General features: G+C 38.3%; 1 protein-coding gene across 7 annotated transcripts in view; it reads left to right on the forward strand.

The window, feature by feature from the left end:
- The first annotated feature begins 5298 nt into the window (after positions 1 to 5298).
- Hif1a (hypoxia inducible factor 1 subunit alpha) overlaps positions 5299 to 27700 on the forward strand; it is a 39555-nt gene continuing 17153 nt past the window's right edge. For 2 of the 7 annotated variants that reach the window (XM_021178822.2, XM_021178824.2), the window contains exons 1-4: positions 5408 to 5761; positions 24248 to 24441; positions 25724 to 25869; positions 25949 to 26033. In XM_021178822.2, coding sequence (XP_021034481.1) covers positions 5727 to 5761; positions 24248 to 24441; positions 25724 to 25869; positions 25949 to 26033 — 460 coding nt within the window. In that variant the 5' untranslated portion in view covers positions 5408 to 5726. Of the gene's footprint in view, positions 5762 to 24247; positions 24442 to 25723; positions 25870 to 25948; positions 26034 to 27700 lie in introns of all 7 variants that reach the window. The other 5 variants (XM_029484517.1, XM_029484518.1, XM_029484515.1 and 2 more) reach the window with 5 other exon arrangements.

The raw sequence follows: 27700 nt of genomic DNA on the forward strand, positions 1-27700 counted from the left end.
GAGAGAGAGAGAGAGCAGAGGATGCACATGCAAGGGGAGCATGTGCTTGTGGAAACCATGAGGTTGGCATCAGGTGTCTTCCTCAGGCACTTTCCACCTCTTGTTTTTTTTTTGTTTGTTTTTTGTTTTTTGTTTTTTGTTTTTTTTTTTGAGACAGGGTCTCTCACCAATTTGTCTAGACTTACTAGCCAGTCAACCCCAAGTCTCCTCCTGCCTCCACCTCCCCAGCACTGGAATTACAGAAGCATGCTGCTCTATTCTCTGCATGGATTGTGGGATTGCCAAGTCACCATGCTTGAGCCATAAGCACATGATCTCCCGAGCCATCTGTCCAACCCCCTCCTCTGTTTTTCTTCTTTTTCTCCCCCCACCCTTTATTTCGCCTTGGCACTTCTTATTTGAAAACAGATGAGCTTATATTAGGAATGCGGTAGACAGGCCTATATAGTATACAGCTTCAGTGTGACTAGGAGTTAGGCTATTATTATTTGCTGAAGCAATTGGAGACTAAAATTTCCTCTATTGTCTATGTTTTTGTTTGCTAAGTTGTCTCTGGGTGTCCCTGCATGCTCCTACAATAGCGTGAGAGGCCTGAGTTCTTTTAGGTGTGGTGTTCTGCTGTTATAGAGGCAGGCACTCCGATGTGGTGGTCAGGTGAGGGGGTAGGGCAGCATTCTGCAGTCCTGTGATTGGGTCTCAGTTGTGTTGTTGCTCTGAGTATCTCCCTTTTCCTATAGTGAGGTTAGAACTGGGCTGTGATTGGTGTTTCCCTTTGCTTGGATTTAATCGACTTTGGTAGGCCCTAATTGGTAAGGTACCAATAACTCATTGTCCTGGAGGGCTGTTGAGCCTAGTGGAGAAGGAGAGATCTAGAAGTATTCAGTTCTTGTTTTTGTTTTACTTTTGTATTTTCTATTGTGTTTTAAGGGTTACCATACAAAGTAGTGGGTTCTACCGTGACACTTTCGTAAAACATACATGCCATCACCTGCCGTTCCTGCCCTCACTGCTGTCCCCTGGTCCCCACCTAGCTGATTTCCCTGCTTTCCAGTAGCCCCTCCTCCTGCCTTCATGTTGTGTTGTAGATTCCATTGCCCTTTGTTCCCCCATCAGTGCTCCTTACAGACTCCTGTGAAATCTCTTTCTTCTTTCTCTTGGTCTAAGAGCATTTTTAAAGGATCACTACTACCCCCATATGCATGTGCATGGTACCCCTTTGAGAAAAGCAAAAGGACATTGGTCTGGGATTTTCATAGCGGGAGCTGGTTGTGTTCCTAGAGGGAAATTCAGACATCTTAAGATAGCAAACCTCAAGGAAAGTAGACAGGGGAGAGTGCATCTGGAGTTTTAAGTTTGCACGTTGCTCTGTGTGGTGACCAGTGAGTTTCAAGCCCTCCTGCTCTGGTTGTGGCACTGGCTCTGCTCCCAGTCACTGTGACCTCCTGGTGTGCTGGATAGCTTTGTCAACTTGACCCAAGTCATCTGTGAGGAGGGAACCTGAGTTAAGCAAATGTCTCTGTAAGAGTGGGCTGTAGGCAAATTAGTGATTGGTGGGGGAGGACCTAGCCCATTGTGGGTGGTCACATCCCTGGGCTGGTGGTTCTAGGTTCTGTAAGAGAGCAGGCTGAGCAAGCCACGAGGAGCAGGCCACTGAGCAGCACCCCTCCATGGCCTCTGCATCAGGTTTCTCCCTGTTTGAATTCCTGCCCTGACTTCCTTCAGTGATGAGCACTGATTTGAAAGCATAAGCTAAATAAACCCTTTCCTCAGCAAGTTGCTCTGGCCCTGGTGTTTATCACAATGATAACCCTAACTAGGACAGCTGTCAAGCTGGGATTGTCTATATCTGCCTTTCTTTCACTTTTAGGACAGTAGTTCCTCTGTGACTTCAATTCTGATTAGATAACTATAGATTTCAGTTTGATTAGCTTGTCCCTTGCCATGGAGATGGAAATGACAATTTTTTGGGTTGTGTGTGTATGTGTGTGTGTGTGTGTGTTGTAGTTTGGTTTTGGTGGTATTGAATATTAAACCCAGGATATGCTAGGCAACAGCTTTACCAATCAGTTATACCTCCAACAACAGGTCTTTGCATATGAGGCCGAAAACAGGAAAGCCCTTAGCATTTCTTTGCGAATTCTTTTTTAAGAAGCCTGTCCAGGCTGGTCACATGGAGCAGGGGTAAGATCACTGGCCGTGCCAGCCCAGTGGCCTGAGCTCCATCTCTGGATGGAAGGCAAAACTGACTCCTGAAAGTTGTCCTCTGACCTCCATGGGTGTGTCACTTTCAGAATGAGAAAGTGCTATTTTCAAATTTTCTATTTGCATTTTGCATAAACCCAGACAATCTACATCTTTACTTTTTTGGACTCCTGTTAAGAAAAACATGTTTAATACTTCCATTTTCTAAACACATTCTTCCAAAATTATATGCTTTTATCATTGTTATTGTTACAAATATACAAAGAAAAAGGAGAAGAGGAGGAAGAGGGGTGGGGAGAGGACGAGGTGGAGGAAAAGGAAGAGCAGGTGCGAATGCTCAGCTAGGAATCACTTTTTTTTTAACACCCATCTTCCCTGCACTTTGATGTCATTTAAACTGTGTGCACTTGGCATGTTTCGCTTTCAGAAGGCTCATTGCTCCATATTTTTTGTAGTAATTTAAATTCAAATTTTACCCTGACTCCCTGGTGAGTCACTGCCAATTAGGTCAAAGGTCATTGGAGTCATTTTACAATGCTCTCTTAAACTCCTTAGTAAGGTCTGCAAAGTGAGTTGGAGTGGACCTTGGACAGTTGTGCAGATTGTGAAATGAGGAAAGAAGACTGCTCACCCAGATGTACTTATTTGGTAGCAACAGAAATGCATGTGTTAATAGGTAGCTCATAAAAAGAGTGATTTTAATTTTATTCAATATTTGCCTTTTAGAGATCTGTTAGCAGGATTATCAGAATTAGGAGATAGTATTTGGCACTTTTGTATCTTAACTACTTGGTTAAATATTACTGTTCTCCATGGTGGTATCTATTTATGGCCATGCACAAAATATGATAAATTGTAAATTTTTACAAAGGGAAACGGAAGCTTGAGGAAATTGTAATACATATTCAAAAATATCTTGTCCACTGAATTATCATTCTGTTTAAACTTTCCAAAATGCTTTAAAAAAAAAACTTTAAGTGAGTTAGACCTGCTATTACACAAAGCTCATATTTTTATTCCAAGAACATTATATTCTACAGCTGTGATCCCTGACCAGCGAGAACTGCTTAAGTTATAAGTCAAGAACAATTGGTGCTTTCAGTAACTGCCCTCATTTATAGAGATGCAAACATTCTGGGAAGTTACAATGTCGGGGGGGGGGAAAAGGGAGTCTGTAAGCATTTACACCAACACCACTGGCACTTTTGAACAGTTGAAACTGGTCAGTCTACAGAGGCAGTTACAGAGGCACAACCAACTGCCACTAGCATGAATTTGGGGATAACAAGAACAATACCCCACAGCATTTAACGATGGCTTCCTATTGCCCTATGTGGTTTCAAGTGCTTTCTGTGTGTTATAACCATCCCTAGTGCTGCAGCATAAGTACCATCTTCTCCATTTTACAGATGAATAAACTGAGGCACAGAGAGGTTAAATGACTCAGCTAGGAATCACTGGTGCTTACAACCGAGCTCACTCTGAATTCTGCAGCCATTGTTCTTAACACTGTACTTTCAGGGTGTTACACTATATATGTATGTATGTATATATATATATGTATATATATTTCCATGATTAAAAACAAAACAAAATGAAAAACAAGTAATTAGTTTTGGTCTTTTACTCTTTTTATATATACCCTGTAGGTCTTTCAGAGGTATGTTCTAGATTTCAAACAAAAATAGTGCTCAAATCAATTTATATAGTCCTAACTTCTTTTTTGAAGCCAGGGCCTTGTGCATGCTAGACCACTCCTCCACTACTGAGCTAAATCTCCAGCCGTAATCATATCTTTATGAGTCTATTGAGATGCTTCATGCATTGTTTATTGTCTTATTAGACCTGGACATTATGTGTATTTTTAGAGGGCGTTGTTTTTGGATTTGAATGCAATTTAAATGTACCACAGATATTTACATTATTATACAACCCAAAGTTAGATTGTTACAATGTAACAAGGCAAAGAGATGTTAAAGTCTAGTGTCAAGTCAGTTTCAGAGACCCCAGATTCAGACTCAGCTGTGTCTACAACACGTGTGTGTGTGTGTGTGTGTGTGTGTGTACACACGGGCACACAGTGTTGGGCTTGGAATACTTTTAAAACAAACACACACCATACCCACAGACCTAACATTTATGCTTCCAAAGACCGACTAAAAGTGATGGCTTTAATCCATAGCTCCCAGCATAGCCGGTGAGCAGTCCTGTCAAGGTCTGTAGGTTGAAGGACTTGTTCTTCTTTCAGTCTAAACAGTGAACTAAACTCAGTCTGAAGCAATCCTTGCACCTTTTCTGCATCCATTTAAGATGATATTTGTCATTTTTTAAAGCAACATGAAAGCAAAATAAGTCTATTCAATGCCTTTTCCTGTCTTGTCAAATTCAGGCTTGTGCTCTCACTTATTGAAGCTGTTGTTTATTTGTAAATGCTTAAGATAGTTTATTTTTAAATGGCCCTGCAACTTCCCTCCCCTTGAGAGGTTTGGCAAGACGGATTTTTTTTATATTTTTATCTGCATTTGCTCAGTAGTCAAACTTTGGCCCAGAAAAATCTTAATCACTTGGAGACTTCCCTTGTTCTGTGGCAGAGAGCGGAGACTGAGCGGCGTCCGGTCACCTGGGAAGGAGGGACCCCACTCTAATATCAGGGGGGCTGGCTGCCAGGACGCAAAGTTGGCTTTTTTTTTTTTTTTTTCCAACTGGAAACTCAGGCGGGATGGGCGGCGACCGGGTCCAGCCTCGCAGCTAAGGAGTGAGCGAGCCTCAGAGAACTCTATAGAGAGCCGGGGCGGTGTGGGCCAGGCTCGGACCCAAGCTTGGCAGCCCACTCGCTCCAGCAGCGCCTCCCAAAGCCAGACGCAGCTTTCCATTGAAGGCGCAGAGTCCCCCCCAGACCTGGGCTCAGCCGCACCCGTCGCTCGCCCCTTTCTCTTCCCTCCCTAGCTGCACACAGACAAGCACGTGAGCGGGGCAGCTCGTCCCAGCTGGGGCTCAGCTGACCTCCTCCTGATTGGCTGAGAGCAACGTGGGCTGGGGTGGGGCCTGGCCGCCTGCGTCCTTCACCATTGGCTCTCCGGGAACCCGCCTCCGCTCAGGTGAGGCGGGCCCGCGGGCGCGCGCGTTGGGGGGGGGGCTGAGCGGGCGCGCGCACCCCTCGGCTTTTCCCTCCCCTCGCCGCGCGCCCGAGCGCGCCTCCGCCCTTGCCCGCCCCCTGCCGCTGCCTCAGCGCCTCAGTGCACAGAGCCTCCTCGGCCGAGGGGACGCGAGGACTGTCCTCGCCGCCGTCGCGGGCAGCGTCTAGCCAGGCCTTGACAAGCTAGCCGGAGGAGCGCCTAGGAACCCGAGCCGGAGCTCGGCGAGCGCAGCCTGCAGCTCCCGCCTCGCCGTCCCGGGGGGCGTCCCGCCTCCCACCCCGCCTCTGGACTTGTCTCTTTCTCCGCGCGTGCGGACAGAGCCGGCGCATAGGCCCGAGCGAGCCCGGGGGCCGCCGGCCGGGAAGACAACGCGGGCACCGATTCGCCATGGAGGGCGCCGGCGGCGAGAACGAGAAGAAAAAGTAAGCCGGGCCGCCGCGTTCCGTGGACTGGCTTTTTTTTTTTTTTTTTTTTTGTCTCCGCTCCCCTTCCGTCCCCCCCAGCCTCACGCGCCGGGCTCCCCCGCGGTCCACGTCGCCATCTTGGCGCGGGGGGTGGGAGTCGCGGGCCCAGCGCTCGGCGGGGCTGGGGTCTCCGCCCCGGACACCCGCCCCGCGCCGTCGCAGCCCAGCCTGCCCCGCGCGCCCATCCGGCGAAGCCGGCCAGGGCTGAGTACGCCCCTCGCTCCCGCGCCTTCCCGCCCCGTCCTCCGCGTTAGCCGCGAGCAGCGGGCCCCGGGCGGACCCTGAGCGCGCTGGCAGCTTCCTGGGGTCGAGGCCCTCCGAGGCCGACCCGGGGCTCCCCCGAGCCGCCTCGCTGCGCCGCGGCCGCCGCTGCCTTTGTAGGTTAGGGAGTTTCTTCGGGGGGCCCGAAGACGCTAACTTTCTAGTTTGCACGTGCGGGTTTGGTTGTAATCTGGAAAAACTTGCCTCCATCAGAGTAACGGGAATTTAGGAAAATGGCATCATTTTAAACAACTTCCAATTTCGACAAACTTGTGTTTGCATCACCTGTCAGGAGAGCCCAGACGTTATGTATCAATATGTGGATGCCTCGTTCACTCCTGAAAATAACTTACGGAGAGTTTTGGTTAAACTTAGGCGGATAATTTCATGGGGTGGGGGCTGTATATAGTGAAAGCCGTCGGTTAAAATACTGCAAATTTATTGGAACACCTGAAAAGAATTGTATCCAAAAACCATACATCTGAAGTGTGAAATCTTACATGAGAATTAAGTGTAAGTTTATGAAACATCTTGTGGTTTGAGTCTTCAGGAGAACATTTTAGAATTGAGTACACCTAGTGGTGGTAAGATCGACCCCTGCCGCCAGCACACAATTTTGTCTACTTCGATATTTTAACCTTGAGAAAATCAGTTTAAGGAGTTGAAGATTTGTAGTAAGAGCTGTGGTTACAAGGCTGGCTTAATTTGCTGTTAAGTCCTTCTAGTCTTCTGGAAGAGATTAATTCCCCTTATCCATATCAGCAGAAGAGATAAACTTACTCATTTTCCTGCTGTTCTGGACACCCCTTCCTTGTCTTGTCTTTATTCCATAGAAGGTCCAGGTCTTAGTTTGTGTGCACCCAAAGGAAGCACTTTGGAAATGTTTTAAAGTGATCATGCAAGTCTAGACTTAACTCCACGAGTTACCAGAATTAGTTGCAATTAATTTTGCAGAAGTTACTACAATGCTTTTGATGAAATGATGGGCTGCTATTCTCTAAACCTTAGGCAGATTGCCATTGTGTACTCACTGTCCTTATTAATACACTACACCAAGTTATACACCAATCACTTCTCTTTCATATACGCTGATTTTTTTTTAATTTTAAATCAAAAGTAGTTTCATAATGGATAAGTAAGTTAGTTGTGTATCGGGCCCAGTTCTAAATGGTTTTTAGGCTTTCCTCAGAGCCATCTGTTAATTTTTTTCTCATTTGAGATGTTAGCAGCTTTAGATCAGATGGGATTATATTTCTTAATATAGAGGTTCTTAATATCACTAAAAGATAATAAACATGAGTGATGGGCCACTCAACAACACTTAGGTGCCATTTATTAAATATGTCTTTTTGTAATCACAATTTCGTTGAAAGATTGAGAAGTAAAAACTTTATTTCTCCAATTATTCCACCTTAAATGAGCCTCCAAAGTGAACATGGGGGGAAAGGATTTGGCTTTTTTTAATAGAGAGTATAGAAAACTCAAACCTTGAAGTTTTGGAAGAAAGCAGAACAGAAAATGCATAATAGATTTAATAGTATGTGCTGTTGCCTCTTAGCTGTTGGGGCTAAACTTGAGTGACCGAGTATGTGTTATGGATTCTTAGACTGCAGAAGAATGTCAAGCACATTCTGTTTCTAGCGGAACTTTTCGAAGCTCCCCCTCCCCCCCAAAATGAGCCACTAAAGTAAAATCTCTTAAAGACATTTCTTAATTTCCCCTTTTAGTTTTGATCACTAAAAATCAAGAAATTCATTTATTAATAAAATTTAGCTTTCCCCTTGTTTGAGGAGTCAGTAGTCTACTGATTTAGAGGATAGGAATTCAGGAGCAGATGGATACCCACAAATTGGAGTCCCAAGCCTTTCCACTTGTGATTGTTGACAAGTTACTGAATACTTGTGGATTATATGCCCCCCACCCCAAGAGGATAATACTACCCTTCTGAAAATAAGATAATGTATTTAAAGCCCTTAGGCCAGCATATGGAATGGGAGGCTTTGTAACATTTTATATACTTGAAAATAGATGTTAACTGTTAAAACATCTATAACAGTCTGTTATAGTTCAGACTTTCATAATCTTCAAACCTTTCTTCTGTGCCTTCATGCATTTTTTTTTTTATCAAAAAAAAAAAAAAAAAAAAAAAAGACTGACTCTGGATTCAAAGGCTGGAAAGAGTTCTTTCCTGCTGAAGCCCTGTCCTTGGACCATGGCATCTAGCATCAGTTGTTTGACTGAGCATATGATAGACTCTAGGCACCTCATCATAATTCCCCATCCCAGTGTTTTCTCCCTAAATAGGTCATTCTGAATCTACTCTGGGCTCTAGTCATAAGCATATGCTAATCATGCTGTTCATTCTAGCAAGAGAGACAAGACCTAAGGGAATGTAGGTTTAGAACTGGTAGTAGCTTACTTTTTCCCCCCTTGTTCTGATGCTCACATTTTGAGTATTGTCTGCAGGAATTTAATAGCAATATGGTGCTTAGTACACTTCCTTATCTAGTGTTATTTAGTTGTCAGGATATTTTAACATGTTCCACTCCAAAAGCACCTTGTGAAGTCTAGAGATTGTCCCAACTTTCTGATGCTGTGCAGGCTCAAGGTTTAGGTATTGTTCTTACATTCCAGTGTTTTGTATGCCAAGGATATATAGAGGAGGCTAAGGCAGATTAGTCTCTTGACTTTTGTTGTTGTCAAGAATTTAAAACAGTTTATGATGTTGGTTGTATGATAATTATTTCCATACATGAATATTACAGATTTAGGTTAAAAATGGATATCTAAAACACTCATGACATTTTTTTTTTTAAAGTCTGTCTCCTCATTAAGAGAAAGTAACCTAAATATATCTGTGGAGTTGAACTACCTTCCTACCAAGGAACTGATTTTAACTTACAAGAAAAAGGTTACTTTGTTTCAGTAGCCCTCCCTTTGGGACTAGACAGCAATAGGTAGGTTTTACCTAGCCATTTCTTGCCTGTAGTATAGGTATTTATTGCATGTTTTCTGCTTGACTCTGAAGGATTTGAAAAAGAATTTAACAAGCCAATGTGTCATTGCTCAGCATTTTTGGTAAAAGTATAGTGAGGATGTTTAATCATAAAAATTTAATTATAGCAATTTTGTTTCCATCTCTTGAAGTTTCAAGAATGAACTACTTGGTGTGTGTATTGAATTTGATATTAAAGTTCATGGTTTCTCCAATAAAAATTAAAAGACTCATCTGTTTGCCAAGCATAGTCTTTTAGACAAATGTAATATAAAGAATTCCAAATTGTAAAACAAAAATCAAAAGAGATTACTACATGACTTTCTCTCTATAGTGTTTAAAGTGATTGTGTTTGTCTTATTTAGTTGTTTAAAAAACTAACAGCCTACTCTGTTCTAGCCATTTCTAGGTGTAAATTTTAGCTGTGGCAAATTTTGTCACAACTTTTTCTTCTTGCAAAACAGAATCTGTGGCCATTTTACAGCTCCCAGTTTCCCACTAGCTTTAGCTTGTGGTGCCACCATTCTGAATCTCTGAATCATAAACCTGAGTACTCTAGATAGAAACCTCAGGTAACTAGAATCATGGTAGGTTTTGCCTTTTTGTGGAAGTCACCTCAGATGATTCATTTACAAACAGAACAAAATGTCAAAGAACAGTTTGTAAGTAAAAGCTTTAAAAAAGAATGTTAAATACCTTTAAAGTAGGAGTGAAATTTTTCTAGTAACCTGGAAAGAGTTGGTCTCTTAAATTTTTCTCAGAAATATTTAGTGTCAAGTAATATATGCCTGGTCTATTGAAGATAAAACCCCATTTAAGATAGTAATTAAAATGGTATCATTTTATAAAACAAAATGTTCCCTTTTAGTTGTTCTGCCCATCTCTACTATCACTTATTAATGTTTTCTTATTAAATTCTACTTGGTTGGAATACTAAATATAAAGATTATTTTAAGGTATCATTTTGAAATTTTATTTTCCTTGTTAATAAGAAAAAGCTAGTGGTGGAACATAGCTTATGTTTAGAATCATCATAATTAGATAAAGTAAGTGTTCTTCAATGGTGCTGTTTTCACTGATGAATTACAAATGTTATGTATTTGCCCTTTTTTCCTGATAGTTTGTGAAGATAAGTTTGCCCAACTAAAAACACTGGTAAAAGTAAGCAGAGGTTAAGGGGAAGCTTGGAGTCTTAAAGTAGTGTTTTAGTTCTTATAAATTTAGATACCAAGCAAGTTTCTATACAGAGATACCTCCTGTTTTCCATTCTAAAATTGGGTATGTGTTTCTATAGGCAAAGTCCCAAATAGACTGACTTTGAAGACCATCTAATAGGGAATACTGATACACATTTGAGTGAACAAATCAAACAACTGATGTACAATTGGATGAGCAAAGAGAATACAGAGGATTTTAAAGGCTGCTTTTTTTTTTTAAGTTTTCCTGTATTCCCTGGCTATTTTTTCATAAAAACTGTTCTTATGCTTTGGAATTCTCATAGGTTTTTAATCTTGAATTTTAATTTCTGTCACCTTTTTGATACTTTTTCTATTTATTAGAATGAGACTAGAGGACATATTTTATTGGTAAGCATGGCTGTGTAATATGTCCAAGGCCTGGGAAGTAAGTTAGCATCCTTTAAGGTGTGTTAGATGCCTCTCAGTTCTCCATGCTCACAGCACTGAGGGAACATGAAGCATCTGTGCATTGCTGTGGGAGCTGCTAGATAAACAGGTGGGAAGTATTCATCCTTGTTTCACTTTTATATTTCACACTCACTTATTGAATATGTGTGTTTCACCTGTCTCTCTCAAGGGGGTAACTGCATGTTCTCTGAAGCCTGACTGCCAAAGATTCCACTGTGTAACAATGGCTAAATTACTTCTCATGTCTGTTTCTTGTGTTACGTGCATTAAGTATATGTGTCCTTATGAAAATATGATACATATCAAATAAAATATTGATGATAGCTGTTAACTGTGAAGGCATTTTGCTGATGGAATAACAGTGATTAAAATAGAAATACTGCTTTAAAAAGTTCACCTACTGGAAAGGTCATCCTTGGGACAACCATAGTGTTGCAAGCTTAGAATTAAGAGGCTGCTATTGGGTTCTGTTTGCTGCCTTAAAGTAACCAATTTGGTTCTGCTATAGTAAAAAAGAACATTCCAGAATCTCTTGAAAATTTTGAATAAAACTTCAGATCTAGCCTTTAGTTTTTTATGGCCAGACTACTATCTAAGCCTTCTCAGAGAATATTTAAATTTTTCTTAAAAAAAAACCAAACAAACAAACAGAAATACAGTTACTATATAATTTATGTTTCATTATAAAAATTAAAATCCTGAATTATAAATAAGAGTAAAAGAAAAACTGAAAGTTCACTTCCCTACTGCAGCTTAAGAAAGCAATTACTCCTACAGTTTAATGTGTCTCTGAGATAATTTTAATTCACATGATTTCCTATTTACATAAGTAGACTGGTATGTGTTCTGCTCCCCCTTGTTTTTATATGTATTTCTTCATTCAGTCTTTTTTCCTTTAATACTATCTTGACTGTCTTTCAATGCTAGTTATAAGAGCTACTTCATTCCTTTTAATTACCATAATACATGCTATTATGAACAAGGCACTAAATAGCCCTGAATTTAAATAATCTTAAAAATGATTGTTCAAAAGCGTACCAGACATACCTAAAAGTATACAAAAAGTATGCTTGTAATTTTGTCACTTAAAGATTACTATTAACACTTAATATTTGTCTTGTGTGTGTTTATGTGTATGTACACAAATGCACAGGTGCTGTTACATATGTGTATGTATGTGAAGGTTAGAGGCCATCCTCCAGTGTCATAGCTCAGAAACTATACAACATGTTTTTGAGGCAGGGTCTCCTTCTTGGGACCTAGGGCTCACTAGATGTTCAGTGAGCTCCAGGGATCTGCCTATCTCTGCCTCCCAGCACTGAGATTGCAAGAGTGCAATACCAACCCTGACTTTTCTGGAGATTGAATTGGGGTTTTATGCTTCTGTGTCAAGCACTTTAGTGACTGAACCGTCTCCCTCTTGCCCCCAAATCTGGTTTTTAGTATTAGCACACAGATAAGATTTCACTAGTTATAGCTAAAATTATACTCTTTTGTATACTTTCATATCCTTTTTTCACATTCTGTGTTCATTTCCTGTTTGTATTTTGATCACGTGCTTTTATAGTGTATGGGGCACTAAAGAGGTGATCTTTTTTATGAGTAAAATCACTTCAATTAAGAGCGCCTGGGTTTATGCAGGTAGTATGCACAGCTCTAATCCTAGCACTAAGGAGGCAGAGGCAGGCAGATCTCTGGGAATTTGAGGCCAGCTTGGTCTACATAGCGAGTTCCAGGATAGACAGAGCTTTGAGAGCCCGTGTCTCAAAGAAAAACAAAACAAGAGTGCCTAAGTTTAAAACTCAGCTTTATTACTAATTAGCTAGTGTGACCTAATATTTGTATTATAATTTTGCTGTTCTTATTTGGTATTACTAGCAGTTCCTTGTGTTAGACGTTGTTTTTTAGATTTTGTTATTATTAACTGACTAACAATTGCAATTCATTACCAAGGATGCAAAGACTAGTTGGTTTGAGATAATCCCCTAATTATTTCTTCCTTTAATTTTAGAAGGCCTTTGAGATGATTATGAATTTATCTAGGTGATAGAGAGACTTTGGCTTATAGATATGAGAAAGTTGAAAATTAGTAAAAAAACAAACAAAAAAAAACTATTAAAAGCTGGAAGTGGTGGTACAAGCCTATATGATTCAGCACTCTGGAAGCTGAGGCAAGAAGATTGCCAAGTCTGAGGCTAGCCTGGGCTATATAGTGGACCTGTCTCAGAAAATCAAAACATGAAATAGAACAAAATTTGTTTAGTGGAGATTAATGTATCATCGGCCTTATCCTGAAGCATATATATTCTTGAACAGAGTTACCCCCAAGAAATACTAACATTCAGTATTTGATCCACTGAATTTCCTCTCTTATTGAATTAATATGATGTAATTTTGAGAATATCTTTTTAAAAAACACACAGTGCTTTAAGTAGTACAAATAAATATTATTTGATGTCTAATATGAAATTATACTTCCTTTAAATTTTGAGCTTTTAAGTCCTACAATGAACTTAATGTTGAAGTTTTAATTTAAGGCATAATTGACCTTTAGTTGGAGATCAATTAGTTTTTATCGATAAATATAAATTACAGATGGTAAACATAATCTCTGGTGAAAAATGCTTTAAAATCTATGGAGTCTGTTTAAAATCTATTAAATGTATATAGTAATATAAATCTTCTTTTGAATGCTATCAGAGTGCCATATTTCTACTTGGGAACATTAGGTGTTTCAGACCTGTAATGTAGGTCTCTAAAATGAAAGCACATGGCCTCAGCAACTGCTGAAGTGTAACGTTTCTCCTGTTTTGATTGGTTGTCTATCACCACGCAAAGTCCACAGGCTATTCCCTGTCTGGGGTTCCTGCATTCTGGAGGATCTGTTCTTCAGACATCTGACTCCTTGGTCTGAGCCTTTTTTGGTTCCTTTAATTCTTTGTTTCACTTCACCTGTATTTTTTCCTTCTGTCTTTTTTCCTTTTCTTTGCCTAAAAAGAAGAAAATTAAAAGGTAATAAATACTCTTTGATTGTTCTTCATAGATACCTAAATTCTCTTCCTATTTTCTCCACAAAACTTACTTACACCTTGGTAAGGGTAACAGTAACAAACAGTAGCAAGGCTGGCACAACCACCTCCTCCCATATTCACAGCAGACATCAGCAGCACTTTTGCCCAGTGGTCTCATGGCTGGCTTCAGGATTTTGTTTAATAAACTGTTAGACTAGTCATGGAGATGGCTGTACTTATTTGCCATCCTAGTCATACTGTGCTTTTTAAAATTAAAACTAACTTGAATGGACAGTCAGGCAGATAGTGTAGTTAGTACTAAGTGTTTATAGAGAGATTGGATTCGATTCCTAGAACCCCTGTTTTAAAAGCTGGCTACAGTATAGCACATACTTGTAATAGTAGCAATGGGAAACAAAGACAGGGAGATCCTTGATGCTTGCTGGGTCAGCCCCTCTGGCCTACTTATGAGTTCCAGGCCAGTGAGAGACCATGTGTCAAAGAACAAAAAGTTGGATGGTATTTAGGGAACCATAAGATTTTACTATCTGGCCTCTACACACATGTATACTCCCACAATGTGTACCTGCACACATGAAAACATAGAAAAGTCTGTACATTGGGGACAGGTTTTTTTTTTTTTTTTTTTAAGTTACAATGGAGTTTGGTCATTCACATTTAAGTAGGAATTCTCTGGATATATTCAAAATCATTTGAGCCATTTTAAAAATACTTAATAAAACTTAAAAGTTTTGGTGGATGAAAAAGATTTGAGAAGTATACAAATACACAGAAATTATGAGCACCTATTATTTTACTACCTAGAGATCCTTGTTCATGTATGTGTTTAAAATATAAGAGTGAATCTATTGTTTTCAACCTACTTTAAAAAAAAATCTGTATTTTGTCCAGTGTTAAAAGTGGAGATAACTTTAGAATTGTGTATGGTTAGTGGAGATTAAACAAGAGTGTGTAGCCAAGTGTACTTTTCTGCTTATCAGTTTCACCTTTATTGCAAAGCTAATTCTCAAAATACCATCATGCATAGGATGTGATTTTTACAGGGGATTATTAAAGATCTAACTAAAAATGTTTGCCTTGATTGATGTATGTTGTAAACATTTAAATATTGCCAATAAATTGTGCTGTTTGAAAGGCTGAATACAAGGCATGAATGGCATTACATTGTAGAAACGTTCCCCTACTTGGCACATTTAAAGTAAATCTAAAGCTCCCTGTTATTAACACAGGCAAGATTAATAATACCCTTTAATTCATGTTTCTTAACTCTAAGAAGTGGAATCACTGGGTTTAAAATCATGTAATTTTTGAGTATTTTTAATACTATTGATTATTTACTTTGGAGAAGTTTAAATTATTTTATACTTTGCCCAGTTTTTCAGAGTGCCATTTTCTTTCTTTACCTTTTATTTTATGTGTGTTTTGTCTTTGTACATGTTAAATGTACCATGTCCGCAGAGGTCAGAAGAGGGCATTGTATCCCCTAGAACTGGAATTAACAACTGATTATGAGCTGCCTTGTAGGTGTTAGGAATCCATCCCAGGCCCTCTCTAAGAGAACTGACTGCTCTTAACTGTGGAGCCATCTTTCTAGCTCCAAGAGTGTCATTTTCTTGAATTTTATCGTCTTTAATATTTAATTTGAAACCCTAGCAGTATTATTTTTATTGCATGTTATAAAATACAACTCAGACTAGTGTAAGGAAAAAAAATGCTTTGGTTTAAGCAACAGCCAAGTTGAGAATCTCAAATTTCGTCAAATAATGTAATCCCTAGCTTTATCTAACAGTCACTCTGCCCTTCACAGACTACCTAGAATTAGAGAGTGCAGCATTCTAACATCTGCATACATATTGTTTGTGATTTTAAAAAAATTAAAAGAAACTCCCTAATATTTGGGTACTAGTCTCCTGGAATACCTCCAGTTTGCCCTTCTTGAGTTATTCATTATTAACCATGTGAATGGGATTTTTTGGTTATATGAATTAAGTGTCTTGCTCCAGGTTTTTGGTTGTCTCTGAGATTATCATCACCTCACACATAGGGCAAGACTGTGACCAATACTGGCACTGTCATAACGGGCTTTAGGTTTTTGTTGCAAATCAGCCAATTTATAGTCTACAGAAATTTCTGTCAATCATAGTATTCTGTAGCCATTTTAAAATTTCTTATTATTGGCAAATTTATCAAGCATTTTCTGCAATTTCGTCTTAATAAATAAAGTGGAATCAGCAATAGTGTCAGGGTTTGGTATCTGCTGGAACTGCTTGCAGACAGGAGCCCAGTAGGGCTGCCCTCTGAGAGGCTCTGCCAGCGCCTGAGTAAGACATATGCAGATGTCACATCTTACTCACAGCCAACCAACCATTGGACTGAGCCTGGGGACCCAATGGAAGAGATAGGACAGAAGGAGCTGAAGGGGATTGCAACCGTGTAGGAATTAGGGTTCCTGATGTGAAATTCACAAAGAATCCATAAAAAGTTTAAAAAAACAGACTTGGGGAAAAATTGTCAATAATCATATTTATTAATTTGTTGAATCTTTAATTAGAATTTATTTTCTTAAAGATATTTAAAGCTTCCTAATATGACAGTCTTATTTTTGGAAACTGTTGTTAGGAAGTTTGTTCCCATTGTTATCAATTCTGACTCATGTTCAGGTATCCTCTGGAAGAAAAATAATCCTTGTGAATTTTTGGTACATGCCCAAAGGCTTCAGTGTAAGTATACTGCATTTGAAAAGATATGTAATGTTGAGCTGAGTGTAGAGGTTCATAACTGTAGTCCAAGCACTCAGGAAGCTGAACTGGGAGACTTATCAAACTCAAGCTCAAGATAAATAAATAAATCTTTGAAAAAAAAAGAGTACTTTTATTATTAATAGGCTCTCTTCCTCTGTTAATAAGACTAGGATATCTCGACCTAATATCATCTAATAAGAGAAAAACCACAAACAGGAAAAGCCAGAAAAGAATTGATATTTTAATATAGGTACAAATTGTAGTTTGACTAGTTGGACACTATTTCAAAAGAATGAGGGTAGGGATCCCAGAATAACCTGGGCTATGGCATGGTACTCTCTTAAAAACTCTGGATGTAGATATCTGTAATCCTAGCATTTGGGAGGCTAAGGATTGCCACCAGTTCAAGGCTACTTTAGGCTACAGAGTAACCTTTTTAGTAGTTATTTGTTACCAATATGATCACCTCAGATACAGACTTGTAACGGAATATAAAACTATGCAGGGATCAGGCTAGCGATGGCTCTGCAGTGAAGACCAATAACTGCTCTTCCAGAGCACCTGAGTTTGATTCCCAGCGTCCACATGGTGACTCCCAGCTATCTGTAACTCCTGTTCCAGGGACTCTTAACACTACCTTCTCGTCTCTTCAGGCACCAGGCATGTATATATGCATGCAGGCAAAACATCCATGCACATAAAATAAAAAAATAGAGATCATTTATAATCTAGAATATACTTGACACCAACATGAAAGCTTTACAATTCCCATAAAATGTACCTTTAACACTCACTGCTTTGACCTCTTTGAATGAGATGTAACTTCCATATAATTTCTGCTAACAATTCTCTGAAATTGCATAAATGATAAATCTACCTTCTAAATGTCTGAAGGTAACTTTCACATTTCTTATTGTTGTTCAGAGAAGTCCTATAATTTCTTAATTTTTAATTTAAATTACATATTAAGTATCTGAAGTATAGAAAGACATAAACCACTTTAAAAATGGAGGCATTGGGGGCTGGAGAGATGGCTCAGCAGTTAAGAGCACTAACTGCTCTTCCAAAGGTTCTGAATTCAAATACCAGCAACCACATGGTGGCTCACAACCATCTGTAATGAGATCTGACACCCTCTTCTGGTGTGTCTGAAGACAGCTACAGTGTACTTACATATAATAATAAATCTTTGGGCCAGAGCGAGTAGGGGTCTTGTTTAATTCCCAGCAACCAGCTACAGGGTACTCATATACATAAAATAAATCTTTTAAAAAAAAAAAAAAGATAAAAATGGAGGCATTTTCTTACATGGAGTCTGAGACCTACTACTTATGAGAACATTATCTTTTTCACAGACAAGTAAGATCAGAGGGTTATTACTCAAAATTAGTTAATATTGGTTAGGAGCAACTAATATAGGTGGTGAGTAGAGACTCTTACATTACAAGAACTTCTTTGTCATCATTTATAGTATCTTCATCATGGTTAACTTTTAAAACTAAAGAGGGAAAAGAATTCAAGGTATGATTTCTGTGTATATACTTTTATTCTGACCTTGTACAAACTTAATCAGCCATAATATTCAAAGAAATGTTTTAAAGGACACACTCTTTTGAATATATACACAAAGTTTAGTTTCCCTGCTCTAAATTTGACTCCATTACATTCATAGTATATAATCAAACTGAAAGGAGATACTGTTTGCCTTCTATATCCTTGGGTTCTATATCTATCAGCCAACTAGGGATTGAAACATTTTGTTGGGGGATGAGTAGCATTTCTGTTGAGCAAGCACTTTCTTCAACAGTTTAACAACTAGTTAAACATGAGTATTTTAATACATAAATATTGTAAATCATCTAGATGTTACCATTTAATATGAGACAGGAACTTCTCTGCAGATATTGGTATCTAGAATGTGGAGTTTGGGGAGCATCCTTAGAATACAGAAGGATGACTAACGTGGCGGTGGGGGTGGGGTGGATGGGATGTTGTAGTTTACCCTTGGTAACCTTGGGCACACATCTATAGATTCAGCCAACCAGGAATTGAAACACTGGGAGGAGGGGAGAATAGCATCTACTGAACTCCCACTGTTGGGTGGAGTAGTTCCTATGATTTGGGGAGAAGCCATTAACCCAACTGGTACTGATGGGCCAGTGATTCTTAACTCTGACAGTTATAGATTCATGAAGGTATTTAAAGGTGATCTGATTATTTTAAAAACTTCTTTATGTGTAAAGCCCTCGCTTCCATCCCCACCAACACACAACAGGAGTTACAGAAAATTAGGGGGTGGGGGGAAGCAAAAAAATTATTCGTTTGACTGTCTTTGAATCCTACTCATGTATTATTGTTTTTGTTGAGTGTTTTTATAGTTTATTTTCATCAATTATAGCTCACACTACCTAATATTTTATAGTATATATAGTTGCTATAATCAAATATTTTTGTCATTTTTCAAAAATTACTGATCTATGTTTGTAAAATTTGTTATAAAACCTACTGATGGTTCTCTGCTAGTTTCTATGGCTTAATAATTACCTCTTTAGTTTTATCCTTGTTGAAATTTGATTTGCTAGATTATTTTTGGTTTTAGATTATTACTAAATAATGACATAAAATGCTTCTTGATCTACGGTTATTGAATCACTCAATGAATCTTTTATCCTTGGTATACCATAAGGTATTTTGCTAAATAAATAGAATATGTTTATGGTTTTTATAATAATGTGAAAGACACCACATTTTTTTTAGGATTTATTTTTATTTTATGTATATAGGTATTTTGCCTTGTATATGTCTGAATACCACATGCATGCGTTGCTAATGGAGGCCAGAAGAAGTTATTGGATCCCTTTGAACTTGAGTGTTGGTACTTGAACTCTAGGCCTTCTGCAAGGAGCAGCTAGTGATCTTAACCACTGAGCCATCTCACTAGCCCAAGATACCAAATTTTAATATATTCCACAATCCCCTGAGAAATTCTTTAAAAGGATATCTAGACCTTACCTTTCGGTTTCCAGTACTGGAAGTCTAGTCAGTGATTGATGTAAGGCATATATAACCACTTATTTTTTCTCGTTTAAATAATTCTGATGAGATTAGTTTCAAATAATACAGAAATTACAAGATCTTAAACTTAGATTACTAAGCTTCTAGTCTTTCTAGAAAGATGTAAAAGGTTAGGTTAGTTCTCTGTATTTTTCAGACAGGGTCTCACTATGTCACCTGGCTGGCTCGCCACCTCTTGGACTCAAAGTGATTCTTCTACCTTAGCCTTCACGTTGATGTAACTAGAGAAGTATTCTATAATGTCTCACTCTTCCTTCTTAAGATTTATTTTTGTTATTTTATGTGTGTGTGTGTGTATGTGTGTGTCTATATGTAAGTGCAGGTGCCTGAAGCTTCTGATCCCCTGAAGCTAGATTTAAGTATAGGATCAGATCTAGTGTCCTCTGGAAGTACAGCTCTTAACTGCTGAACTATCTTTCTAGCCTCCTTTATTTCTTTTCTTTGGTGGTGGTGGTGGTGGTGGTGGTGGTGGTGGTGGTGGTGGTAGAGAAGGAAAATAAACTCAGTAAGGAGTCCTCTTTGTATTTGAGACAGGGTCTCACTGTGAACCCTTGGCTGACCTAGTACTTGCTATGCCTCAAACTCCCAGAGATCCACCTGCCTGCCTTGAGAGTGTGTAATTAAAGGTATACACCATTATCCCCAGCTAAAAGTTCATTTTTAAGTTTATCAATTAGACTTTAGGAGGTACTTTAGATTATAGTCCCAAAACTACAATTTGTACCTATTAAAATATCAATTTTTTCTGGCTTTTCCAGTTTGTGGTTTTTCTCTTATTAAATGATATTAGGTTGAGATATTCTAGTCTTATTAACAGATGAAAAGAGCCTATTAATAATAAAAGTACTCTCTTTTTTTCAAAGATTTATTTATCTTATATGTGAGTACACTGTCACTCTCTTCAGATACACAAGAACAGAACATCAGATCCTATTAAAGATGGTTGTGAGCCACCAGATGGTTGCTGGAATTGAACTCTGGAAGAGCAGTCAGTGCTCTTAACCACTAAGCAATCTCTCCAGCCCCAATAAAAGTACTCTTAATAACAAATATAAAATATTTGTTTAAGAGTAACCTCTAGCCCTCTTTTAAAGTGAAAAATTGATATGGAATCGATTTACTGAAAACTAAAAACACTTTTTTGGAAAAGATTGTAGAAAACAAAATTAATCTAATCATTCTGGGCTAGGTTTAGGAGTTATATTTATAATAAGATTTTTGATTCAGTAGACTAAGGAAATAGCTTAGTGAATAACACGCCTGTGGAGGCATGAGGGCCTCAGTTCAAATCCTAGCATCTACTTTAAAAGCCTCGTATGGCTGCATGTGCCTGCAATCCCAATACTGTGAGGTAGAGATAGGAAGATCTCCCAGTTCAGTAAGAGACCCTGTCTCAGGAGAGTGATAGATGAGAACACCAGTATTATCCTGTGACCTCATGTATGCACTCAACACACACACGCGCACACACACACAAACACACACGGTTGATTGAATAATTTAACATTGTAATTTGTACTTTTTCCTTATCACATTATCTTAGAACAAAATAGTAAAAGACTTAAGTATTGTATGTGTCTTTCAGCATTAAAGAGCTGAGCCTGGTCAACACAGCAGGACCTTGTCTCTGAGAAAACAAATCAAAAAGCAGAGTGTGGAAATGATTAAGCCAGGAAACTTCTTAAACATTGGCCCTCTTTCACAAACTGTTTCAGTATCTATGCTCTCTCCTTTTGTCTGTAAACCTCCTTTTTGGTGAGATGCTTGGTGGTTAGGAATATCAGATATCCTGTACTAGTTAAAGCATTGTGAGCTGCCTGCCATGGGTACTGACAACCAAACTCAGGTCCTCTGCAAGAGCAATGTTGTCTCTTAACCACTGAGCTATCTTTCTAGGCCTAGTGGTATTTTTTTTTTAATCTCCTCAAATGTGCTGTAAAATACAAACCAAAAATTTGGTAAACTCTTTTTGTTTTCCTATGAAAGCTAAAAATCTTAGAAGGGATATCTTTCAGTGTTAAATCAACAGACCCCTTACTTAGAAACCTGTCTCAGGATACACTTCTTTTGAGAGTATGTTTTAATTATATTGTGTTTATTATTATCTTAAGGAAGTCTGAACTGCTTTGTGTTTAAAAAGAAAGCCTCAGCCTTTATTCTTTAGTTTTGCTTTATAAAGTAAAGAAGTAAAAATTAGTGCAAACAATACACTAGCAAGCGTTTGCTGAAAGGACCCTGATATAGCTGTCTCTTGTTAGCTGTCTCTTGTGAGACTAGGCTGGGGCCTAGCAAACACATAAGTGGATGCTCACAGTCAGCTATTGGATGGATCACAGGGCCCCCAATGGAGGAGCTAGAGAAAGTACCCAANCGGCCATCACTGGAAAGAGAGGCCCATTGGACTTGCAAACTTTATATGCCCCAGTACAGGGGAACGCCAGGGCCAAAAAGTGGGAATGGGTGGGTAGGGGAGTGGCGGGGGAGGATATGGGGGACTTTTGGGATAGCATTGGAAATGTAATTGAGGAAAATACGTAATAAAAAAATAAAAAAATTAGTGCAAACAAAATAAGGAAGATGATATAGCAATCATTTAAATGGTGTGCTGCTTCCCACAGCCACCACTGCACAAAAATTTAAAAGAAGAAAAATGTGCCTGGTGTGACAGTTCATGTGTTTAATCCCAGACTTTGGGAACAGGCAGATGGAGCTCTGTGAGTTCAAGGCACGGCTGGACTACATAGCAAGTTCCAAGCCAGCCAGAGATATACAGTAAAACCCTGTCAAAATGTGTGTGTGTGTAAACAGAATTTGTTAGTGTCCATTGTAACCCAGAGGATCTCTGCTATCTCTCTTACCTCCCTTTCAGAGTATTATATGAATGAAATGAGTTTCAAAACTATTTCATTACAAAGTTCAAATTGAAAATAGTGAAGAAAAGAAAGCAGTTTTAATGTACTTAAAAATTTTCAAACTGTTGGCATTAAGGTACTTTCATATGGCCTCTATTTTTTATTGTAGAATATTAAGAATATACGGATTCATTTATATAAGGAGCTCCAAGTGATTTTTTAAATTCTTTCAAAATTTTACACTTATATACAGTGTATCAGACCTAACCCCCTGTTTGTGACAAGTTTCTTATAGCCCTACTTAAAATCTTAAGGTTCTTGAGTGAAATTGCTCTATAGTTAGGTGTATCCAGCCAGTGACCTACAGACCACATACGAGGCCACAATATGACAAATATGGCTAACACAAGTAATTGTAAGCCTACATAAAACATGCTTGTTGAAACATTTTTTGTAACTCGATTGCATAGTTGATGACAGTGCTGTGTCCCAATGTCAAAAAGTTGGACACACCCACTAAATGAGTTGAAATTTTTGTATCACAGTTTAGAATCTAACAAATGTACACATTCTTTACTAAACTTTGAAAACTGTCTAAGAGAGTTGCTGAGAACTCTTGACAGTTACCTAAGAAAGTTGTTTCTCTGCTTGTAGCTTTCAGCCTTACATTAAAAGGAAGGAGACTTAAAGAAGAGATAATTGTGTGCTTTGTTCATAAAATACAAGAAGAACTGAGTGAAAAAAAGTCCCGTTATATTGTTAAATGTTTAATAAATTCTAAGAGCTGTTTTCAACATTTAGCAAATACCTAACCTAGTAAGATTGGAATGGAGGAATAAAGTAGAGGCAGCATTCTCCATTAATAGAGCAGACTGTAGAAAAGGAAAGGCTTAAAACACTGGTGTTCCTATCCTATTTGAAATACAATTGCTGTTTTTAATCTATGGAACCCCAGCTTATTTTCATCAAATGAGGGCACTGTTTATATATTTATGGGTTGTTATGCGAGAGTAAGCACCCAGTGCAAAGTAATATTGATAATGGCAGGTTTAGAGAAGCAGCTGACAGCTGGGTTAGCCTTATAGTCAGGAGGCTCAGCAAAGGAAGACAGCTCTCCTTGATATAGCTTAAACAAATCTGACTGTTTTGGAAAGAATTCTCAGTGTGTATCATTCTATAGATACTTTTATTACCTTTACTAGCCCACCTACGGATCAGCACTCTGACTCACCTTCATTTTAAACACATTCCTACATTATTTGGTAGCCATTATTTCTAGTACTAGATAACCAGTGGCTAAGGAAGTAAGCACCTGGAAGTAGTAGCTTGTTACAGCTGCTAATGTAAAGCCCATGGTAAGAGAGTAGGTAGGAAGGTATTGATGTCAAAAGAAACTAATCAAATCATGTATAGCTATTAGTGTCTTAACCTGCCCATAAGTGTATTACCTATTCTCAAATTATTATATACTTTAGTTTCTTCAAATTTATTTAGGGTTTTTCTATACTGAGATACTTTGGAATGATTGCGAGACATTAGATACATAAGCTACTGTAAATTTGGAGATGAAAACATCTGCTTTGGAAATGTTAAATAAAAGCTTGGACATTTTAAAAGAATTTATTATGTTTTCAGTGATCTAAAATTTGTATATAAAAGCTACCTTATATAAAACTTTGTTCATGTTCCATACAAATCCTATATAATAATTTTACATGGTTTCTTCTAATTTTTATACAGTAAACAGGGAAATGCAAAATTAATTTTATTCAAGTTAAGACAAACTAACATGTACATTCTTGTCTCTCTCTCTCTTTTTTTTTTTTTTTTTTTTTTGTTAAGTAGGATGAGTTCTGAACGTCGAAAAGAAAAGTCTAGAGATGCAGCAAGATCTCGGCGAAGCAAAGAGTCTGAAGTTTTTTATGAGCTTGCTCATCAGTTGCCACTTCCCCACAATGTGAGCTCACATCTTGATAAAGCTTCTGTTATGAGGCTCACCATCAGTTATTTACGTGTGAGAAAGCTTCTGGATGCCGGTGAGTTCTACAAAAACATAATAGACCTGAAAATTAGAAATTAAGAACATCTAGAAGTTCCTTTTAGCAGGAGACTACAATACTTTCTTTTAAGAGAGTGGTGTGTGTGTGTGTGTGTGTGTGTGTGTGTGTGTCCATGCACCTGTGTGCACATATTAATATGCTCTTATGAAGGGGCCTATGGAGGCCAAAAGAGGGTATCAGATCCCTTGAAGCTAGAGTTACAGGTATTTATGAGCCACCTGATGTGGGTGCTGGTGTCCAAAATGTAGTCCTGTTGGTTGCACAGCAAGCATTCTTAAATGTGGAGCTCTCTCTAGACCCATAATGCCACTCTTTAAAAAAAACATGAATTAAGTTATTATTGCATGTCTATGGGTGTTTTACCTTCAACACTTGCATGCCTAGTACTTGTAGAAGCCAGAAGAGGATTCTTTTTGGAACTGAAGTTACAGACAGTTTTCAGTGCTGGGAATTGAATCCAGGTCCTCGGAAAGATCAACTAGTGCTCTTAACTGCTTAGCCATCTTTCCAGTACTGCCCCAACACAATACTTTTTAAAAGTACCTAGTTAAGTCTTTCTGTATTCTTTACTCCTTTGATCAAGCTTTGCTTTTCTTAGTTGTAGGAATAATCCTTTTTGCACTGTAAGTTGTTTTGGCTTACCCTTTTTTTAATCCTTTATTTTTTAAACACATAAATAAAATTCATTAACTTTATAGCTCCTGGTACTTTAGGATGACAGTTGAGTAGATATTATAACCCAGTAAAGTTGTCATTGTTTCATTCTGAAGAGTTCTTGGTTCTTCCATGTGACAGCAATTTTTTTCTTACTAGCTTTTAAAGCTTCATTCCATCTATTCATTTCCTCCTGTCTACCTGTATCTCTTTGTCTCTCTCTCTGTCTCCCTCGTCCTCTCCCTCTCCTCCTCCTTCTCCTCCTCCTCCTCTTCCTCCTTCTCCTCCCCACCCCCACCCCCATAGAGTCTCACCCTGTAACCCTGGCTGATCTGTATCTTGCTGTGTAAACTAGGCTGCCTTGAACTCACAGAGACCCATCTGCTTCTCCCTCCTTAGGACTGGGTATAAAGGCATAACCTATCTTTAAAAAATATCATCCTTTTTTACACCCTTGGTGATTTGCTTGTTTGCAAATTTGTTTATTTTAAACAATTATATAAAACAACTGGAAAATATACAGGAATAAATATATGTATTATAGATATTTAAAAGTATCTGAGGTAAAGCCTTATTTTGTTTCTTTTCACATGTGCCCTTGCAGGTGATCTAGACATTGAAGATGAAATGAAAGCACAGATGAACTGCTTTTATCTGAAAGCCCTGGATGGCTTTGTAATGGTGCTAACAGATGACGGTGACATGATTTACATTTCTGATAACGTGAACAAATACATGGGGTTAACTCAGGTAAAGCCCATATATGGAGAGCACTAATGGGTGCTTATGGATATATGATATCGATCTAATTTTTTTAATGTGTTTGCAGTTTGAACTAACTGGACACAGTGTGTTTGATTTTACTCATCCATGTGACCATGAGGAAATGAGAGAAATGCTTACACACAGAAATGGTGAGAAGAAAGTCTATTGTTTGATTTAATATGACAGGTGATTTTCAGTCAGATATTGTTTCTAATTTTATTTTTTTGGTAATGTACTGATTTAAGAGAGAATGTTATTTCACATTTAATGTTAATACTGTTCTTTGTTAAAACTGTTATTCTACATTTTAGAAAACTCACAAGTTTTTAAAAGTCATTGAATTAATAAGTAGTTACATGAATTAATAAGTAATTACATACACGAGTAGAAAAAAAGGAAAGATAATTAAAAGACCAAGACAATTATAAGTAAAAATGCAGTATTAAGGCAAGAAGTTATAATACAATGACAGGTAATAAGATTTTAGATGATGACTGAATACACAGTGACAGTTTGGGTTCAGGCTTTTTTAATGTCCCAAAGAAGCAGGATTGGGGGTGGCCAAGATTTTAAGAGCACAAAGATGCTTTAACTTCTAAGGATGTTTTCAATAACTTGAGACTGTAGTTGGAAGGAACATGTGGTTGTACACACCTTTAATCCTAGCATTTAGGAGGCAGATATAGGCAGATCTCTTGATTTCCAGGCCAGCCTGGTTTATGTAACTAGTTTCAAGCCAGGCAAGGCTACAGAGTGAGACCCTGTCTCAAAAAGAGAAGTAAGAGAAGGGCTGGAGAGATGGCTCAGTGGTTAGGGGCACTGACTGTTCTTCGGGAGGGGGGACCCCACTTCAAATTCACATCCTCATGGCAGCTTACAATTGTCTGTCACTCCAAGATCTGACACACTCCCAAGGACACTCAAGCAAAATACCAATGCACATAAAATAAAAGTAAAATTTTAAAAAGTTGCAAGAGAGTTCTATGAAGTACTTGTTGAATTACAGAGACTTAACAGTTAATTTTTTTTTTAAATACTAATTTATAAATAGAGTATACTGGTGTCTCTTTCTTAATTCCCTCTGTCAGGACCTAGTGTCTGTTCTTTGAAAGTAGTCTTATTAAGTCTTGACTACTTTGCATTGTATTGCTATTGACCATACTGTATTATATATTACATGCTTAATAGCATTGCATCTAATTATTGATCTCTGCATCACTCTCAGTATATACACTCAGTTCTAAATAATGGATATTTTGTGTTTGTTTGTTTGTTTCCTAATACTTCCATTTTATATACCTTAAAATGTACCCATTTGATAAATGTCCATGATTTTTTTAGTATATTCGTAGAAATGGCCTAACCACCATCATACCTCTAATTTTATTTTTTAAAATTGTCTTGTTTTGTTGTATGTTTGTTTGTTCTGAGACAGGGTTTCACTATGTAACCCTGGCTGGCTTAGGACTCCAAGTAGACCAAGTTGTTCTTGAACTCATAGAGGGCCACCTACCTCTGCCTCCCAAATGCTGGGATTAAAGGCATGTACCATTACACTCAGCCATTTTAGAAAATGTCATTGCCTCAAAAAAGAAGTTCTATATGTATCTAATCCACCTTCTCTGAGCATTTCAAATAAGTAAAACATTTGTTTTGAACCAGACTAAGCAATAAAAATAGGAAATCAAGATGTTGTTTCAGAGTCATCTAAATGTAATCTAATTTTTTAGTTATGAGGTTTGGCATTAAGATTAAATTAGACATGAATTGATTTTCCTCTGCTTTATTTCTGTGGCTTTTTCTTTTTGTGGTTCTG

Source organism: Mus caroli, chromosome 12, assembly GCF_900094665.2.
Source record: "Mus caroli chromosome 12, CAROLI_EIJ_v1.1, whole genome shotgun sequence".
NCBI classification, from domain to species: Eukaryota; Metazoa; Chordata; class Mammalia; order Rodentia; family Muridae; genus Mus; species Mus caroli.